General features: G+C 41.0%; 1 protein-coding gene across 5 annotated transcripts in view; it reads left to right on the top strand.

Annotated features, from left to right (window-relative positions):
• Window positions 1-21,649, top strand: part of tenm2a (teneurin transmembrane protein 2a) — a 275,007-nt gene extending 253,358 nt beyond the window's left edge. For all 5 annotated transcript variants that reach the window (XM_053235492.1, XM_053235491.1, XM_026918274.3 and 2 more), the window contains 17 exons: window positions 2,588-2,734; window positions 5,489-5,699; window positions 5,832-5,951; window positions 6,366-6,627; window positions 7,056-7,323; window positions 9,105-9,248; window positions 9,672-9,921; window positions 10,030-10,050; window positions 10,143-10,372; window positions 12,383-12,537; window positions 12,827-13,716; window positions 14,546-14,721; window positions 15,950-16,185; window positions 16,316-16,612; window positions 16,860-18,477; window positions 18,663-18,793; window positions 19,398-21,649. In XM_053235492.1, the coding sequence (XP_053091467.1) occupies window positions 2,588-2,734; window positions 5,489-5,699; window positions 5,832-5,951; window positions 6,366-6,627; window positions 7,056-7,323; window positions 9,105-9,248; window positions 9,672-9,921; window positions 10,030-10,050; window positions 10,143-10,372; window positions 12,383-12,537; window positions 12,827-13,716; window positions 14,546-14,721; window positions 15,950-16,185; window positions 16,316-16,612; window positions 16,860-18,477; window positions 18,663-18,793; window positions 19,398-20,138 (5,897 nt within the window). In that variant the 3' untranslated portion in view covers window positions 20,139-21,649. The remainder of the gene's footprint in view (window positions 1-2,587; window positions 2,735-5,488; window positions 5,700-5,831; window positions 5,952-6,365; window positions 6,628-7,055; window positions 7,324-9,104; window positions 9,249-9,671; window positions 9,922-10,029; window positions 10,051-10,142; window positions 10,373-12,382; window positions 12,538-12,826; window positions 13,717-14,545; window positions 14,722-15,949; window positions 16,186-16,315; window positions 16,613-16,859; window positions 18,478-18,662; window positions 18,794-19,397) is intronic.

The raw sequence follows: 21,649 nt of genomic DNA, 5'->3' as shown, positions 1-21,649 counted from the left end.
GGGAATGAAGAGGCATGCAAGACAAATGTGCATTTCTCAATTTGTCCATCAATGTTTAATCAAAGCCTGAGAATAAGATTTACATTTGACATGTTTAAGACAATTGAACAAGAAACCATATCGTCTACAATGTGCCATACATTCTGCCATTATTTATGAGTTGTCCCAGAAGTGTATCATATCTGTGTTTATAAATTCAGACAGCTCTCAGATATACATTCTTCATACTTCTCTTGTATGTGGTATTATAGCAGTAGACTGTCTGAGCTTTGTGAAAACACTCATCTAATCTTCTAGTAGTTTCTGTCTATGAGAAGTTTAGGGAGAAATTTGACTTTGTGGTTGTACAACTATCAAGCTGAGGTGAGTCCTAGTGGAGGGTAGTTTATAGGTTCTCTCACTATGTGATTTTTATCAGTCCCATCCTAAGGATAGTTTCAAGGATTTATGAATCTAACCTTTAGTTTTATGACCTTTAAAGGGGATAGAGCTGCACACAAGCAGATTGTGGAATGTGGTGGAGAGCAGGTTTTCCCTCCTGGCCTGTTTCTTTCACTGCCTCACACGCTCAGACCTTAAGGTCTGTCTCTTTCTTTCTTTCTTTCTTTCTTTCTTTCTTTCTTCTTCTTTCTTTCTTTCTTTCTTTCTTTCTTTCCGTAGTACATAGTCCTTCTGGTTTCTAACTACATATAGGGATTCTCTCTGCCTTCCCTCCACCTTCATCTCTCTTTCTCTGAGCATGTGTACTGACCCATAACCCAAGGCAATTTCACCTCCTTTTTCAAGGGATTACAATGATGTCCAATCACATTACTTTAGCTTGGTGTCTTAATACTTTGTGAAGCCCCACTTTATTCTAGGTACTGTGAGGAGAATTGACTGGCCTTTGGCATAAAAGGGGGGCTGTGCTCAGTCCTGCCCAACGAAAAAGATCAATGGCCACTATAGATTCTGCTGTCTTGATGCTTCATAAGTATTTGGCTGTCTAAAATGGCAACTTAATTTAAAAAGCAATAATTTCTAAGTGACTTTTCTCTCAACTCAATATAGTGTGACAATCAATGCATAGTGGGCTGTTAATGTGGCATCTCAAGGACCTCAGATGTCGAAAAATTGTATTAATTAAAGCCGCATTGCATTTAATTCATGAAGGGTAAATGGGCCTTAGTGCATTCAAGGTTTTTCATGCTCTTTTGCTCATAACGTCCTCCCTAACCACAAATCCACTGAAATGTCACCTGTGCCAAATCAAGCAGAAATAATGACCATATGATAAAAGATACTGGCCTGCTCCAAAAGGCCATATCTGCATGGTGACCAACAGCGATGTCACCGACATGCTAAGGTGTTAACTGTTTAAGGTTAATCTTTGGGCTTTTGGCCTAAGCATGGCTAAACTCACACTGACATATGTGCTAATCCTCTTAGAGTAATACAAACTGAGCTTAAATTTCCTCCATGCTTGAAATTTTGGTGTATATTAGAATATAATTGATAATACCTGATTCCGATCATTAATCTTGTCACTGTTGGGTACAATATTTGCTGTTTTAATTACCAAAGTGCCAGATTACGAAGGAATGTCAGGTCATAACTCCAGGGTGCTTAATTATGTCCTGGTAAAGCTGCAGGAATATGGAGTTTGCCCTTTTCATGGTTCGGTGTGCTCAGCCGTCAGTCATAAACACAGACACTCCCCAGAGCATCCACAAATACATGCGGTGACCTCACAAGAAACAGCTGTGACAGGTTTGTTTTCACTTTAATTTTGGACCTTTCCAGAGATCCCTTTATAAAGAAAATAAGAAAGTATGTTGGCTATTTTACTTTCTTTTACTGTCTTTTATTTTTCATTCTTACAAACATTCCAACATAAATTTTTAACTTATTTATAAACTCTCCAAATAAAAAACGCATCTCTTCTGACTTTATGGAAACACCATTTGCAGTTTTAGAAGTTATGAAGTTATAAATATATATCTTATAAATGCTTTATGAAGTTATTAAGTAGGAACTCTGAACTTAATTCTAAGGCATATCTCAGCCTCTGGCACACATTTGACAAAATCACTCACACAAATTTATTCCCACTCTTACATGTAGCTCATCACATAACCCAAGGCTCTCACCTACTCTGTCACCTCGCTCCCACTCATCTCTCTTGCTAAATCTGCCTACTATCTCAAGTTCACCCATGCACACACTCTCACCTAGATACACACAAGACTTCTAATCTGATCTGATCTGTCTCTAGCTTCTCCTAATCACATTCGCACATGGAGAGCTGCGTGCGCAAGCCAAGGGAATCAAATCATCTCCCCCAAATTAACCCACTGGGAGCTTCTATACGTGTTCTTATCGAATATTCCCAAATCAACAAGAACTCAAGGGAGTGCTGCAAGTGTGTTTATGTCTACATTGCATGTGTGTGAGTGTGCATGTTACTGCATGCCCTTAGGCACCATAGGACGTGTCAACCAGTGACTCGACTTAACTTTTGCCATTTTGTGGTTTACTTTACTCTAACTCCAACTGTACCCTCTGTCACTCCCTCTCTCTTTTTCCCTGTGCCCCACCTCTTTTGCAGATGGCTGTCCTAACCTGTGCAATGGCAACGGGCAGTGCACCATGGGACAGAACAGCTGGCACTGTGAGTGCAAGACAGGCTGGAGGGGCACTGGGTGCAACGTCGCCATGGAAACCTCCTGCGCAGACAACAAAGACAATGAAGGAGGTCAGACGGCATCAAATAAGCCAGCATAGCTGACATCCACCTTTACAAAATATAAAAAACACAAGTCAATTTTTTACAGTAATACAGTAAATACTCAATTACAAAAAAATAAATTGCATGCACTTCAATTTTTGAAACTGTAAGCAGTACTACTGGAATTAGACATGCCTGGATGATGGCAGATGTCTGTGGCATCTTTGCCTCTTCACAAAATAATCGAATTACACTACCATGATTCTCAGCTAGTGTAATAGCTTGTATTGCTCGCATCCCTCTGTCTGATAGATGACTTCACTGCAAGAATGGATGCAAGAGGTTACATAGATTCACAGTAAGCTCTCACTGCTCATATCATTGTTTTGTTAACTTATTTTGTCTTCAATCATCACCCAAGGGTAAAGAGGCAGGTGAGCACCTATTAACTTGCAAGCAGGAACAGTACAAAGTGGCAGAGTTCACCTTGGAGTTCAGAACCCTTGCTGCAGGTGGTGAGACGACCCAGCTCTCATCATCACTTATTGTCAAGGGCTTAGAAGGGATGTAGTCACTGAAGTGGCCTATAGAGACAGTCAGTGGTCTTTGTACTTTCTCACTGACTTTTCAATTACTTGTGATAAACCTCTCCCTGGGAGAGGAAAGTATGCTGCTATTCAAGTCCCACCAACATGTTCATCCCTCCATGCAGATCAGCTATGCCAAGACAGCAGATTCTGACACAGCAAATGAAGACATCTACCATATTCATGAAACTTGACCTCCCAAATTCCTATAGTCTGATTTACATACAAGAGAAGACAAATGGAAGATGCTCGATATCAATATTTAGTGAGGCTATTTGGCTTGGTCAAAATTTCTTCCATATTTCATGCATTCATAAATGTCATCCTCAGAGATCTATTGAGCAGATTTCTCATCACTTAGATATCTTAATATACTCCAGTTCATTAGAAGAACACATTCACCATGTCAGGACAGTGCTGCAGAGGTTAATGGAAAATCATTTCTCCATGCTCTCCAAAATCAAGCTCCATGTACCCCAAGTTGCATTCCTGGGATACATTATCTGGAGAGAGGGAGTCTACATGAACAACTCCAATGTGCTATCACAGAATGACTAACTTTTCATAATCTCCAAAGATTTCTAGGCTTCACCAACTTTTACCAATGTTTTATTAAAAGTCTTTGTGCCATACCTGCCCCCTCACCTTGATTGTATGGAGGGGATTTTAAAAAAAATTCTCAAGTGAGCATTCACCACAGCCTGTATTATAAAACACCAAGACCTAAGACCTTTCACGGTTAAAATAGATGCTTCTGAAGAAGGGGTCAGAGCTCTCTGCCAAGGGTCCCTAGCCAAAATGTACACTATTGCCTTATTTCATATAAACCTGCACCTGCCAAAAGGAATTTCGAAATTGGTAACAGAGAAGTATTGGCTGTAAAACTAGCATTATAAAAATGCATGATAAAAAATGTCATCAATGGCTAGAGGGGGTTGAACACGTATTCGCTATATACAAAGATCACTAAAGAACCTCGAATGCTAGAAAAATGCTACACACCTTACACTTCAACAAGCTATATGGGCACTCCACTTTTCTAGGTCTCCATTTTCATATTATCCAGGATCCAAGAATTTCAAAACTGATGTGCTGTCTAGTCCCAAACCAATCACACCAGAGTCATGTTTTGTGGCAGCCCTCAGTTGGGACATAGACAGAGAAATAATCCAAGCTCTCCATTTTTACAATATTTCACCTCAGTGGCCACAAGATAAACATATAACCCTTTTCTCAATTCATACCTGGTAGCTGATAATCTGACTTTTTGTACTTTTTCCAGTTTAAAGTATTTTCTAATCCTGCTGTCTTGTTTGCTTCTCTCTTTTTATTAAGCTTGACCTGCACTTGCATCCCTTTGTCTGTGAATCATGGAGTGTGAAAGCATGAATAAAAGATGGTAGAAGGACAGAGTCAGAAACTAAAACCACTTGAATGTTCGATTTGTACCAAGACCTTCATTTTTAATCACTTTTATTTCACCTTGTTACCCTTGGGCTGAAATGCCCTGAACATAATCACTGTAATATATAAAAATTTTATTAGAGAAATTGCACCAAGCACATAAAGTTACAGATTGGACCTTTTTTAGTACGGCCTCCACTTTTAGTCAAATAGGTCAAACAGGAAATTTTAATTGTGGTCTAGCACAGTGTTATCTGTGTGTGTATTATGGTGGCCTTGAAAGTCTCCCCACTCAAGGGTCAGAGTGACTTTGAGTGGACAGCTCGTCTCAGTGGGATGCAGTTAAAGAGATAAATGCTTTCTCTGACCCAAGGTGCCTTTTTCTAGGCCCACCTTATGTATTCACCTTTCTCTCTCTCTCTCTCTCTCTCTCTTTTTCTCATTTCTCCCTTTCACTTTCAGCTACAGCAACATAAAATAATCTGGCTTTAGAAAAGGATTGCTGGTACAGAAAATGTACAGTGCTTACGCTTGCAGCATTTTAGCGATCCTCTTTATTTTGCTAACTAAAAACATCAGGGAAAGACCAAATAATTTGGTGGAATATAAAACTGCAGTAACTGAGCAGCAGAAAATCTAAATAAAAAAATTGCTTTAGTACTATTGTTTTTGGAGTACTAGGAAGGAGAAAAAAGCATCAGTTTATATTTTAAAGGAGAGGACAAGTGAAAGCAAAGAATGAATCAAATGATCTTAATGCCTGTGACTCTCTGGGTTTTTCTCTCTGTAGATGGTCTGACAGACTGCATGGACCCAGATTGCTGTATCCAGAGCCCATGTCAGAACAGCCCACTGTGTCGTGGCTCTCGAGACCCATTGCAGGTGATCCAGCAGAGCCAGCTGCCAGTGCAGAAGGTTCGCTCCTTCTATGAGCGTGTCAACATGCTGGTGGGCCGGGATAGCACGCATATTATTCAGGGAGAAAACCCTTTCAATGCCAGGTACATCAGCAGGTTTACTCTAAATGCACTGTATTGTGTCAGTAGGACATCAGTGTGATTGATTGATTTTGACTTATTGCCAGGGATTGTTTAAAGAAGTTCACCAGTTAAATGCACTTTTGTCTTTTTTAGTCTGGCATCCCTGATAAGAGGCCAGGTTCTGACTACAGATGGAACCCCCCTGGTGGGGGTCAACGTGTCCTTTGTTAAGTACCCCCACTATGGATATACCCTTACACGACAGGATGGAACGTGAGTGACTTCAAAGCCTTAACATTAAGAGTTATCCATCAGCAACCATTAAATGGCTTTAATACTTTCCTCCCACCCTCTTCATTGTTAGGAGTTTAGCTTACTTATGACATTGTTAAAACCCACTACGCTGTTGTTTATTACAGCTTGAAGTGCTGTTGATGTATACCACTGCATTAAAAACAAATACAGAACAAATGTTTATTACATTCATTAGTAGTCATGTAAACCCAGAGCTTTTCTGCTGAAATGGCTATAATTTATCAATAAAATTAATTATTCCCCCCAGAAAACTGTTGTTTTGACTTGTAAAATCATTTAGAGTATAATAGTGCCATCAATAATGTGTACAGCACAAGTAATTATGTTTTTCTTCTTTCTCCACGCTTTCCTCTTCTCTGCTCTTTCCCACAGCTTTGACCTCATCGCTAACGGAGGTGCTTCTCTCACACTGCATTTCGAGCGCGCGCCATTCCTGAGCCAAGAGCGCACAGTGTGGCTACCGTGGAACAGCTTCTATGCCATGGACACGCTCATGATGAAAACGGAGGAGAACACAATCCCAGGCTGCGACTTGAGCGGTTTTGTGAGGCCTGATCCAGTTGTGGTGGCTTCACCTCTGTCCTCGTTCTTTAGCTCTCGGCCCGGAGAAAGGTCCATTATCCCAGAGACTCAGGTCAGAACTAGGTCCTACAAAATGTTCTGGGTCATGCTCTATTTTTTATCAAGGTTATTGAATAAAAGCTGTTTTTTTCTGCCAGAGCCCTTCTCTGTCAAAGCCTTTTACTTATCCAGACATTACACTGCACATCAGTTAACCAGGCTTCTCTTGAGTAGCAGCCTTTGACATTGCAGAGACTGCAGGGTACAGATATTACATTTTAACTAGCGTACTTTTTTGCGTAAATGAGCTACTTCTGAACCCGAGTAAATTGGAGTTTAAACTTTTTTCTTCCTAGTTTCATTTCCCTTATCCAATCTTGTTTTCTTTTCCATCATGCTTTTCCTTTGTTGCTGAGCTTAATCTATTTTTTCATTAGCCCTGAGGGAGAAATTCTTCCACCAATTTCTATTAACTGCTAACTCAGGCCTTTTGTTCTTTAGGTTCTTCATGAAATGATTGAGATACCAGGCAGCAATCTGAAATTGTGTCACCTGAGCTCACGGGCAGCAGGCTACCGCTCCCTGCTGAAGATCACCATGACCCAGGCGGTGGTGCCCCTCAGCCTGATCAAGGTGCACCTGATGGTGGCTGTGGAAGGTCACCTCTTCCAAAAGTGGTTCCACGCCTCGCCCAACCTGGCCTACACCTTCATATGGGATAAGACAGATGCTTATGGTCAGCGAGTCTATGGCCTTTCTGAGGCAGTGGGTGAGTAAACAATTCGGTTCAAATACATTAGAATATATCTATGTAATATGGGCTCACATAGAGGTTTATTTACACATAAAGAATATCGGTGCTCAGCCATGTTAACCAAGGATTCAGTGTGATATAAGAGAGCACTCTGCCCATAGCCCCTGTCAGCAATGACTTTGGGAAATGGCTTCAGGTATCCGTGCTGATGTTAGTGCTGGGAGGAAATTGCTGAGCATCGCGCTCTGTCACTGATTTGGTGTGTGCAAACAGTGTGATAGCAACTCCACCCCCTTTATCTACTTGGCTCTATTTACTCTGCCTCTCAACTCATCTCATTGTAGCTACATAGCAAATCTTGGCAAATTCAAGTGCAGAAATTTGTCTTACTCTCTAACAGATTTATACTAATGTATGTAAAATTCTGCAGTTGTGTCCAGCATCTCATTATTACAATATATGCAGGTGGGTTTTTCATTGGGGATGGGTGGATTGATACTGAAGTTTTGATACTTCTGATCCTGGCATTTATTTTTATCAGATTGAATATGTAATCTGTCATTTACATAAATATTTAAGAAAGTTAAATAGTTGCCGAATAAGATAAGAACTACATTTCCGTCTGTTTTCTCCCTGTGATCCCTCAACCAACCATGCCAGGAAACAGGCGCAGTCATAGACTCAGACAACACAGCAACAAGATGACAGGAATGTCTTCTCTTCTATGTGAGATAGACAAAAAGTACATTTTGAAGCTGTATGAAGCTGTTTCAAAATGTGATGTGTCAGTATTCAGATCAATATTGTTGGAATACCAAACCTTTTAAAAATCAGTCACGTAAAAGAACATTAGGTACAGTAGGAGCAGTCAGATATACATGAATGCAAGTGAATACAAATAGTCCATTGTGAGCCAGAGTGAGGTAGACTGTAGGCTGTCTTTGGAGAGTGAGGCATTATCCAGGCACCAACAATTATAATATTAGTTTATTCTAATCGTTTCCATAAAAAGCAAGTACTGCAATGGAAGAGCTGAGGAGCTGGAGTGTGTTCTGAAAGCCTAAATTTTATTTTACACTAATGAAATGACTTTTAAATAGAATATTTGATTTAAAATGTATAAATTCTCACTGTAGAAATCAAAGAGTTTCTTTTTTATATTAGTATTATCACCCATCCCTAACATGCAAAACATGCACCTGTTACATGCAAAATTGTACAGGTCTATGCAGAGAGGGTAGAGAGCCACGTCCATGCGTGCATGATTATATGAGGATTTTATATGCAGATCCATCATCCTTACTGTCTCACTGAGATACAGGTTATAAGGACTATAAAGCTTTTGGGATGAGATAGGGTGGCTCAACTACTATTATCTCTCACAGATGTGATGTTTTTTTGTTTTTTGTGAATTTTTTTAATGATGCTTTGTTGATTGTATTGTATGTTTGCTTTGTCTGTTTGCTTGCTGCTGCGCCCTTGGCCAGGTATCTCTTTAAAAAAAAAAAAAACACTTTTATTCTCACCGATACTTTTACCTGGTTAAATTAAATTAATTCTGAGCTTTTGTAGTTATGTTGGTTCTCATCCTTCAGATTTGGAACTGTAGGATTTATCTATCCTCCCCCTCTTTCAGCTAGCTTCATTTTCAGATGATTCATCTTTAATGTGGACCTTGACACTTAATCAATTAAATGTTTTAATGTCTTTTGAGTGACATGCACTGTCTATGTTCCTCTCCCCTTTGCTCCCTCCATCTCTTTCTCTCTCCCTCTCTCTATATATTCTCTCTGCAGTCTCCGTGGGTTATGAGTATGAGACATGTCCTAGTCTGGTGTTATGGGAGAAGAGGACAGCTGTGCTGCAGGGGTATGAACTTGAGCCCTCTAACCTTGGAGGATGGTCTCTGGACAAACACCACATCCTCAACCTGCGCAGTGGTATGCCCTTCCTTCTAGCACACATTCTAACCATGTTCAATCATGCTTATTCGTCATGCATTCTCTTATGTTTTTAACATCTCGGGTAGTATTTAGGTCTATGAATTAACCTAATAAATAATTGTACTTGTGTTGAATTCTGTCAATATAAAAGTAGATTTATTGCTACACTGAGTGGCATTGCTCAAATGCAGAAAAGACTGAGTGTAGCTCAGTGAAAGCTCATCCTGTGCTTTTTGTGGAGAGCGATGTTGAGTCAATCAATAACCTAATGCACAGTCTCACGATATGGCTGCAGCAGTGAAAACACAAAGCTTATAAAGTACAACTTATAAACTGCTTTTATTGAAACTGACTTTTTGAAAGTAGTTTTTTCTTTTTACTATAAAATCTTTACACATTCTGCTTTCTTTTACATTTCAGGGATCCTTCATAAAGGCTGTGGGGAGAACGTCTTTGTTTGCCAACAGCCCCCAGTCATCACCAGCATTATGGGTAATGGGCGTCGACGGAGTATCTCGTGTCCGAGCTGTAACGGATTAGCAGATGGGAATAAACTGTTGGCACCAGTCGCACTGGCAGCGGGTATCGATGGCAGCCTGTACGTGGGTGACCTGAATTTTGTGCGCAGGGTTTATCCGTCTCTCAATACTACTCGTGTGCTAGAACTCAGGTATACCAAGAGGATTCATCTATTTCTTGCATATACTTTCTTATATATTTACCGTAGTTGCACATGTCAGAATTATATTTTCTTATCTTCCATTTTTCTGCCCCAAAGAAATAAGGATTTTCGACACAGGTGAGCCTTGGCTTTTTCTCTAACTTAAGTAACTTAAGTGTTGATCCTTGAATAATATGTTAAAAATTAAATCTGGTGTTCATTTCCTGTAGCAACAACCCAACACATAAGTACTTCCTGGCTGTAGACCCAGTTACAGGGGCTCTGTTCATCTCAGACACAAACTCTCGAAGGATTTACAGAGTGCGTTCACTCACTGGGGGTCGGCTACTGGCTGACAATGCTGAGGTGGTAGCAGGAACAGGAGAGCAGTGTCTACCCTTCGACGAGCGGTGTGGGGATGGAGGAAAAGCTGTGGAGGCTACTCTTATGAGCCCAAAAGGTAAAAAGAAAAGAAAAGAAGAAAAACTAGGTAAATTCAATTATGCAGCAGGTAGAGGCGATAATACATTTGTCTTGGTTCTCTTGCCTTTGACATCTAACGTATAAAAGAGTCCTGTTTCAGTGAAAGTGAACATTCAACCTTATTAATTCTTTTTAGGTTTGATTGTTCAATCAACAGTCAGTGCAGCCTTATAGTCTTTGCTGTCTTTCTAGTCGGTGTTCCCCCTGGCTTGGGCTTTAAACATTTTACTGGCACTAAGAGCTATAAACATATTTAACAGAAGGAGGAGCAGTAAACCAGGATACCCATCATGTTTAATTATTAAAAATTCAAATGCACAAAATGCACTGATTTTATGAAATATATTTATGGAATACTTATTAGTAAAATCATGGTATATTATTGTGAATATCTAACAGTTTGGACAATTTAGTATGAATGAATACAAAATGAATACATTCCATCACAGCATAAGGTGGAAAAAAATACTGAATGTGAAATATGAAATATTAAATCATAGGTAAGAATCACAATTAATATAAATACATTATGCACCACATTCAGAGTTACGAATGAGCTATGTGCACTAAGTGAGGAGAACACCAAAATTGTGCACATTAGTATTCAGACCTCTTACCTAACTACAGCTTATCCATTTAACCATGGGGACAATTTATTAATAATAATAATTCAGAATATTAATTAAAGCATGAAATAAATACACACACCACCTCATACTCATGACCTCAGCTTCTTGTTGTCATATTAAATTATGTGTCTAATTTACTACATTGAGACACGGAATAAGAAATAAATAATAATTCTTCCCATGATTCGATTAATGATTCTGTAACTTTTGCGTTTTCACTTCTGCATAAGCTCCATGATTTATGCTGCTGCATTACATAATATTAAACTATTTCTAGTTCATCATGCAGAAATTAGGATGTGCTGTATCAAGTGCTATTAAGTGGCTTGCAGCCAATTAATGTAGGTGGAACCCATCTTGTCAAATTTGAAAAACTGTGGTGATCGCACGATTAACAACTAAGATCTGTTCCTCATGTTGTTGATGACAATCAGTCTTAATATATTCGCAATATAGTAGATTATAGTATATTTGATTTTTATTTGCTTTCTTCTCATTTGTATATTATAATATTAACACAGTGTAAACTGTATTTTTATTGTCTCTTGTTGGCAAATCATATTGCAGTTAACAGCACAGGAAACAATGCAGCCTGTTTTGTCAGTCCACATTTTGTAATGCTTGTACTGAAAGGCAGTATGCTAGACACAACTAATAAAATCTCCAGTCCCAAAAGCGCTTAACAAGAAAAATCTGGCAACCACAGTGGCCTGAACTGTGCATTGGGTAACTGAATGGAGAGAATTTTCCCTGTTTAAATATTGATGTATTTGTTGAACTTACGTTGCCGACTTTGAATACGACCCTTATAGTGAAATCCTGTGATGGATTGTAAAAAAAAAAGAAACTTGACACCAAACTGTCAGAAATGTCACACTGTCACATTTTTCATCTTTGACATGGAATCATGAATAGAGAGGGTAGCAGACTACAGAGGCCTGATTCCTAACTCCCAGATGACTGTGAGCAGTGAAGCATCAGCAGAGGCACTCTTGCATCTACTGTGCCCTGCATTTGCTCTCTTTGAGTCTGTCTTCCTGTCTTTCTGCCTCTCAGTTCAGTCACAACGGTGCTGAAAAGGAGCTTTGACCTCCGTACGTCAGACACCTACATAAGTTCCTCTATTTGTTTCTCATTGTCTCAATGTCTCTGAAAGCTATTTTGGTCTATTTCATTTTCTGCCCCCATATGTGAACCTGATATGCTCTGATGAAGGTGACATTTGATGGATGGATATTATTTGCTGGAGCGGAAATGGGATAGGAGGGTCTACCATTTAAAACGACTGATGGTACACTTGCAAAAAAAAAAAAGAATCCTTGGCAGACTATTTCTCTTCTTTACTCTCTCTATCTTAGGTATTGCAGTTGACAAAAATGGGCTGATGTTCTTTGTGGATGCCACCATGATCAGGAAGGTGGACCAGAATGGGATTATCTCTACACTGCTGGGGGCTAATGATCTCACTGCTGTACGGCCACTCAGCTGTGACACCAGCATGGACGTCAGCCAGGTGCGCCAAGAGGACTAATCCTTGCATGCCCAGGGGATCACACAAATCCTCAAAGTAGAAGTCCCTTTTTTCTTACCTATGCTTTTGAATAGTGAACTGGCTCCAGATTTTCACACTGTCTGACCCTAAAATGCAACACACTTTAAGCTGATCAGAAGGCAGCTCTGTAGAAGCTGGACTAAGAAACATGTTATGAATTCTGATTGGTAGACTATTAGATGAGTCCTTAAAAATGTTTGAGAATGGATATCTATTTGGCATATGTACCATTATTGCTGCTCTGTTTTAGGTGCGTTTGGAGTGGCCCACTGACCTAGCAGTCAACCCCATGGACAATTCCTTGTACGTTTTAGAGAACAATGTCATCCTACGCATCACTGAAAACCATCAGGTAAGCATTGTGGCTGGGCGGCCCATGCACTGCCAGGTTCCAGGCATCGACTACTCCCTCAGCAGGCTGGCTATCCACTCAGCACTGGAGAGTGCCACTGCCATTGCTGTCTCCCATTCTGGCGTCCTGTACATTGCTGAGAGCGATGAGAAAAAAATAAACCGTGTCCGGCAGGTCAGTGCCAATGGTGAGATCTCATTGCTGGCTGGTGCCACCTCCGAGTGTGACTGCAAGAACGATGTCAACTGCAACTGCTTTGCTGGCGATGAAGGCTATGCGACTGATGCCAGCCTCAATGCCCCCACCTCACTAGCAGTGGCTCCTGACGGCACACTCTACATCGCTGACCTCAACAACATCCGCATTCGTGCTGTACATGCCAACCGCCCAGGCCCAAATGCAGCAGGCCAATATGAAGTGGCATCACCACGAGAACAGGAGCTCTATGTGTTCAGTGAGGAGGGACTCCACCTGCATACCATCAGTCTGGTCAGTGGAATGAGTCTCTACAACTTTAGCTACACGCCTGAAGGAGAGCTTGCTGCTGTCGTGGATAACTGTAACAACACTGTGCTAGTGCGCAGGGAGGGTGGCGGCCTGAGTGGAGCTAGCACAGTTAGACTCCACCTACTGCCTGACAACAAGGTGTTAACTGTGGGAATGGATATAGGAGGCAGTCTGCGCTCCATCTCCACTGCTGACCAAGAGATTGTACAGTTCAGCTACAGTGGAAGCACAGGCCTGCTGGCCAGTAAGGCTGACGAGACAGGCTGGACAACATTTTACGAGTAAGTGAGTGTGTGTGTGTGTGTGTGTGTATGTGTGTGAGAGAGAGAGAGACTCTGCAGAGTCATTTCGTTTAAATCTTCTATTCAGTATTGTGTTTAGAAACACACATGCAAGAGCTCAGCATTTTAATAAGGTTCAGATTCAATTTCCTCTGAATAAAAATGGGTTGTGGAGGTTTGCATGACGTGTCTATTCCCCTATGACTGTATGAAATCAGGATGTGTAAATATTTGTATTCAGGATCATCCCTACATAATGGGAATTATGTGAAACATTGCTTCCATCTGCTGTCTGCCTATGTAATTGCACCCGTCTGCAAAAAAAATAAAAAAAATAAATAAAAAAGGGGAAGCAAAAAAACAGGGAGAACGTGTTCCCTCCACTGCACTCCACTGAAACAGACATCAGTTAGTCTGGAACAGATCTGTGAAAAGGCGCTAAACACAGTCTCCATGGAATTCCAGACAGAGATGGAGAGAAAGAAAGTGAGAGAGCAGGCTAGGGACATGCCAGCCAATACAGAGACCCTCACCATTCGATCTGCATTCTAATCTTTTGATCTCAGAGATTACCCTACAAGTTCACATGAGAGCAACAGATGCCAGCTTTCATGTGACAGAACTGTCATACTCACACAGTTTCTGCTGTGCTTCTGATGATAAAAATCATTCAGACCCAAATGATGCAATGATGCATTTACATGAGAAACAGCCTGCTGAGGCAGTTTTAAAGTCATAAAAATCACAGAACTTGATTGTGGTTCCTCTCATCATTTCAGAATTGTTTTTTGTGAAGTTTAGTTTTGTGAACTTCTTGTTGTGCCTGCAGGTATGACAGCGAGGGAAGGCTTACCAATATGACCTATCCGACCGGAATGGTGACAAGCCTACACAGAGAGATTGAGAAATCCATTAACATTGACATCGAGAGCTCAAACAGAGATGATGACATCACTGTCATTACAAATCTTTCATCAGTAGAGGCGTCCTACACTGTAGTGCAAGGTGTTTACTCTAACAGTGTTTTATTATGAACTATAGTTTGTCCGATAACATGTTTTAAGCTCTTATTTATATGCTGTATCTTAAATTTTGATTTTAACGAACTCTGCATAGATTGTGGGGTTTGAAGATCTTTCCCTTCAAATCCACAGAATTCTATGGTGACTATTTTCAGAGGTATTAATTTTCTACAGCACGTAGATTCATAAAATGTACATGGAAATATATATTCAATAATTTTAACTGTGTTCTATATAAATTATATATTTGTACAAAAGGTTATGCAATGTACTGTATGCACCATACTTTTTGACATACATTATTTCTGCAGTGACATACAACTTTTGTACGTCTCAGTTAAAATATTAGCCCTCTGTCTCCTATGCTTCTGCCTTGCCGCACCAAATATGATTTGGGTGAAACCGTAAATCCTTGCTATCTTTTGAACTGCCAGAAGCAGTGAGAGAGAAAGAGAGAGAGAGAACAAAGTGTGTGTGTGAGTGTGTGTGTTTGAGAGTGAGTGATAGAGAGGGGAAAGAGACTAGAACAGGTATGAGATACACACCTAAAGAAAAGGAGCAATTGGGCCCCCTTTCCCTGACCCATACAACAGGTGAGACAGAGCCAAAATTAATACCATTAGCGTGCATTCTAGGGGCCTGGAGAGGGAAAATATACAAGTTTAATTGAGGAGTCAGCCTCAGTGAAAGAACTTCAGCTACCTGAAGTTGAGAATCATTAAAATCTCCAGATGTTTCCTGCTCGACATCTGTTCACACAGAATTCTCATTAGAATCCTACTTCCACCTCTTAATTTACTGTGTGACTTAGTAACAGATAAGAGAAATCAGCATATTTATAAAACATTCAGTCTGTTGGTCTATTTAATGCATTTCAAGTGCAGAACAGCAATTCTAATAGCCAATCCAAGTCTTATATACACATATATATATATATATATATATATATATATATATATATATATATATATATATATATTGTGATAATTATGTGGTGGGTGGGTGTTATACAGCATGCTTTGAAATTGAACTTTCAATGTGAGAGCCATCAAAAATATTTGAACAAAAGTAACCAAATAGCAAATCAAATAACAAAAGTTACTTATAGTCAACAGCAACATCAGCCTGTAAAATTTTAAGTCATTTAATTGGCTTTTTTCAGAAATGTAATGTTAGATTACTTTGTTCTAAATCTCTGTTGGCCTCTACAGATCAAGTACGGAACAGCTACCAGCTGTGTAACAATGGCACACTGAGAGTGATCTATGCTAACGGGATGGGTATCAGCTACCACACAGAACCTCACATTCTGGCCGGTTCTGTGAGCCCTACCATTGGCCGCAGAAACATCACCCTGCCCACCGACAATGGTCTCAACTCCATAGAGTGGCGACTGCGTAAGGAGCTGACCAAGGGCAAAGTCACGGTGTTCGGCAGGAAACTAAGGGTGAGTAAAGCTGATGCACTACTTGCATTTCATCAAACATTCTCAATTGGTGTGGACAGCTATGTCCAGAGGCATAGCAACAGAGTCCCTTCATGGAAATTACCCTTCACCTAACATGTCTCTTTTTCAGGCCCACGGACGCAACCTGCTCTCCATCGACTTTGACAGAAACACGCGGACAGAGAAGATTTATGATGACCACAGGAAGTTCACACTAAGGATCACTTATGATGCTCAGGGCAGACCTGCTATTTGGCAGCCCAGCAGTAGCTTGGCTGTGGTAAACGTTTCCTACTCCTCCACAGGACGGCTTGTGGGCCTGCACCGTGGCAGTATGAGTGAGAGGACAGAGTTTGACCAACAAGGACGAATCCTCTCCCGCACGTTTGTTGATGGCAAGGTGTGGAGCTACAGCTACCTGGACAAGGTGAGTGTGTCTGTAGCTGCCCAGACTTGTCAGTCCAATTTCAGATTACTTTATTGCAATTTCAGATCACCTCTATGACAGCAAATGCCTTTAAAAATTACATATTGCTACTACATTGCTATGTGTATAGTATTGTGTACTAGATTAGTGTAGTATTACTAATGGTTGCTATACTGTTTTGAGATTTCTTATTTATATAACCAATGATTGCAATAAAGATAAATGTCTCATGTTTTTCTTTATACAGTCCATGGTGCTGCTCCTGCAGAGTCAGAGGCAGTACATCTTTGAGTTTGATCCATCTGATCGTATCACTGCGGTCACCATGCCTAGCGTGGCTCGGCACACAATGTTTACCCATGTCTCCATCGGCTATATCCGAAACACTTACAACCCCCCTGAAAGCAATGCCTCCATCATCTATGACTTCAGTGAAGACAGCCGCCCTCAGGCCACATACTTCCTGGGTACAGGACGCCGTGTCCTTTACAAATATGGCAAACTGGCCAAGCTCTCTGAGATTTTATATGACAGCACTGCTGTCACTTTTGGCTATGATGAAACATCTGGTGTACTCAAGATGGTCAATCTGCAGAGTGGAGGCTTCTCTTGCACTATAAGATATCGTAAGATGGGACCCCTAGTGGACAAACAGATCTACCGCTTCTCTGAGGAAGGCATGGTGAATGCCCGCTTTGACTACACCTATCACGACAACAGTTTCCGCATAGCAAGCATGAAGCCAGTCATCAGTGAAACACCACTACCTGTGGACCTGTACCGCTATGATGAGATTTCTGGCAAGGTGGAGCATTTTGGCAAGTTCGGTGTCATTTATTATGACATCAATCAGATCATCACCACAGCTGTAATGACACTTAGCAAGCACTTTGATGCACACGGCCGCATAAAAGAGGTGCAGTACGAAATCTTTCGCTCGCTCATGTACTGGATGACGGTGCAGTATGACAACATGGGTCGCGTGATCAAACGCGAGCTGAAGATTGGGCCATATGCCAACACCACACAATACCGCTATGAGTATGATGGTGATGGGCAGCTCAGTGGGGTCAAAGTCAATGACTGGTCCACCTGGCGCTACAGCTATGACCTCAATGGCAATCTGCACCTACTGAACCCTGGCAACAGTGCCCGTCTCATGCCACTACGTTACGACCTGCGCGACCGAATCACACGCCTCGGCGATGTGCAGTACAAGCTGGACGAGGATGGCTTTCTCAGCCAGAGGGGCACAGACATCTTTGACTATAACTCCAAAGGACAGTTAGTGAGAGCCTACAGCCGTGTAGGAGGAGGATGGAGTGTGCAGTACCGCTATGATGGCCTCGGACGACGAGTCTCCACCAAGAACAGCCTGGGCCAGCACCTGCAGTTTTTCTATGCAGACCTGAACAACCCAGTTCGAGTCACACATGTGTTCAACCACTCAAGCTCGGAAATCACCTCACTCTACTATGACCTGCAAGGCCATCTGTTCGCCATGGAGGTGAGCAGCGGCGAAGAGTACTATATTGCCTCGGACAACACAGGAACACCACTGGCCGTCTTTAGCAGCAACGGGCAGATGATCAAGCAGGTGCAGTACACGGCCTACGGTGAGGTGTACCACGACTCCAATCCTGAGTTCCAGCTGGTAATCGGATTCCACGGTGGCCTCTATGATTCGCTGACCAAGCTAGTGCACTTCACACAGAGGGACTATGATGTATTAGCTGCCAGATGGACATCACCTGATTATACCATGTGGCAGAAGATCAGCAAGGACCTGGCTCCATTTAACTTGTACATGTTCAAGAACAATAATCCTCTCAGCGATATGCTGGATGTGAAGAATTATGTCACAGGTAAGTGTTTGGTCTTACAGCAGGGGGAACAGACTCACCGATTGGGATGACACAAAATGAGACCATTTAATGAGACTCATTTAATATGAGTTTTTGACATCAGTATATCAAATGAAAAAAAAAACAGTCTTTTGAACTGGGTTTCTGTGAATTAAAATCACAAGGGTTTTATCTTTCTTGCTCAGATGTAAAGAGTTGGCTGGTGATGTTCGGCTTCCAGCTCAGTAACATCATCCCTGGCTTTCCTAAACACACATTATACTTTGTGGATCCACCATATGAGCTACAAGCCAGTCAGGAGTCTGAAAATGGCCAGGTGAGTTAACAAGTTAAAGCCATAGTAAAACAGGATCATCATATCCCTGAGGGAAAATGCTATAAATTATAGGAAAACTTGAGCGAACTTCAACTGCATCTGTAGTGTATAGGTGATTACCACGATACTTTCCTACACATTTCCCTGTACTCAGAAAAATGTGTAAAGACCTGCCAAAGCAAAACTCACTTTTAATGACAATTCCATCAATAAATGTCTATATAATGTAAATTTTACAACTGTAACAGAACTACAACCACTGATTCAATACAGTAAAAAGTTATTTTGGTTATTAAGGTATTCTCTAACTTTTTGATCAGCTGGAAAATGAGGCACTTCCATGTTTAAGCTACACTGACTGCATTGATAACATAACCACAAATTTTCTCATTTCATCTCTGAAATGAACAGTTAAACAGATTTAGAAATTAATGTGCAAACACTCTTTAATGAATTAATGAAAGCATACTACATAATGTTTCTCATAACTATTTATTTGACTGCTCTAACAACTGTCCGTAGTTTGGAATTCTTGTCCATGTTAATTATCCATAATATTTAAGGGTACTGCCGCTAAACTCCAGCCATCTTCTTTTCCCTGCAGCTGATGTCTGGAGTTCAGCAGGAGGCTGAGAGGCACAACCAGGCCTTCATGGCTTTAGAGGGTCAGCTGCTCAATAAAGATCGACAGAACAAGCATGATAAACCAGGCCACTGGTTTGGCACAGTGCCATCCATCATTGGGCGGGGCATGATGTTGGCTGTGAAAGAGGGTCGTGTAGTGACAGGTGTCTCTAGTACGGCCAGTGACAACAGCAGGAAGGTAGCTCTAGTTCTCAACAACGCCATCTACCTGGAGGGAACGCATTACGTGCAGGATGGCCACGACTGCCACTTCTTTGTGAAGATCGGCTCAGCTGATGCAGACCTGCTGGCGCTGGGCCTCAGCAATGGGCGCAGGGTGCTGGAGGGAGCTGGTATCAATGTTACAGTGAGTGGGCGCTCACGGCGTGGTGTCACTGTAGAGCTGCGGTCGACTGCACTGTCCCTGAGCGTGCGCTACGGCCTGGCGCAGGACACACTGGATGAGGAACGCGCCCGGCTGCTAGAGCTGGCACGCCAGCGGGCACTGGCAGGCGCCTGGCTGCGAGAGCAGCAGAGGACACGGGATGGTAAGGAAGGGAGCCGCCTGTGGACCGAGGGTGAGAGACAGCAGCTGCTCTCCACAGGGAGAGTTCAGGGCTATGACGGTTACTATGTGCTACCCGTGGAGCAATACCCTGAACTGGCTGACAGCAGCACCAACATCCAGTTCCTCAGACAGAATGAGATGGGCAAGAGGTAACAGAACTATGAGCGCATTCTTATCTTCTGCAATCTTCATTCTCTCTTTCTCTGCACCACTCTTTGTCTCACCCCGTTCTCCTTTTAACTATATCTCCTTTACCCACGGAGAATAAATAAACTTATGGGGTAACTCTCTGAACGCTGCAGGGACTTTTAAAAAGAATATTATTATTACTGCCATGGGCAAAAAATAATTTGCAAGAACTTGTCTTTGTTTTGTGCACTGCAAATAACTGCAAATAAAACAGATCGGCTGTTAATATGAAACAAAATCCCCTTTTTAAAAAAGATACTATTTTTACCCATATTTTTTGGGTTCGGAGAGGATGTTGGTGCCAGATGGTACTTTATGTTCCTATGTGATCCGGATTGCAGAGAAGACGGTTCTCTTGAGTTGTTACAGAGGCCTAGTCACAACGCTGGAACTGAGCAACGTCCACAAAGTGGATTATCAGTCATATCAGTCTCAGGCCTCATATTCTCAATAATAGGACTGCCAACTGCGGCTGCGGCAAGTCCCATCCACAGACTGCTTTATGTTTCTTCAAGAAAGCAGAACTCCTACAAAGGATAACTGTTTGTTTGTTTGATTTGTTTTTGATTTTTTAAACAAGGAAAAATTATGGCTATATTTGCATAAGGTCAATGTCCAGCATAGTTTTGTTTTGTCACTGGAAGATTAGAATAATATCTGTGGTGTGTCAGATAACACTGATGTTCCGAGTGGGCTTTAGATGAGATAGTTTTGTACATCTCAGTTGCAGTAGATTTGTGAGATGCTCACCAGGGCACTTCTGTACAGAAACATCAGAAAAAAAAAGAAAAACATTCATGCTATCAAGATTAACTGCTTAACTGTAACTAGTGTAAGAAATTATTTATTTTTATTTTACGTTCTTTCTTTTTATTTATGTATTTATTATTCTTAGTACTCAATGACAATCATGAAGACTTCACCATTTTTAGCCAAGAAAACAGAGTATTTTCTTTTGTAAAATATGTAAGAAATGTTCATTAAGTTTTTATATTAATTTTGAGTTGCTTAAGCAAATTAGTCATAGACAAAAATAATTTATGTAAAGTGTTCAAAATTGTTTATACTTTAAATAAAGTTTAAAACTGTGAAACTTGCTTTTTTCGAAATATCTCTATGTACAGTGTATAGATTTTCCTTTATGCAGTAGAATATTGTTCATAATATCACATTTTATATTTCTAACAAAAGGTGGCTTGTAATGTGCAAACCTATAGCTGGTATAAGACGCTAGGATCTGTGGCACTCCAATATTCCAGATAAACAGTATTGATCCCCAGTTTGATGTTTTGTTTGATTAGGTTTGTTTTTATGCAAAGTTGCTGTACTAGAACCCAAAACCATAGAAATGGATTCTATCCACTGTGAAGAGACTCATTATGGATGTCATTATGTACCAAATCAGTATTGAGGGATTCGTACACTTAAGCAAGTCTTCTCTGAGACCTGATCAATAAAAGGTTTACTTCATGTGA

The sequence above is a fragment of the Pangasianodon hypophthalmus genome, chromosome 7, assembly GCF_027358585.1.
Source record: "Pangasianodon hypophthalmus isolate fPanHyp1 chromosome 7, fPanHyp1.pri, whole genome shotgun sequence".
Classification (NCBI taxonomy): Eukaryota; Metazoa; Chordata; class Actinopteri; order Siluriformes; family Pangasiidae; genus Pangasianodon; species Pangasianodon hypophthalmus.
The sequence above is the reverse complement of the archived record's forward strand: the minus strand, read 5'-3'. Positions and strand labels throughout refer to the sequence as shown.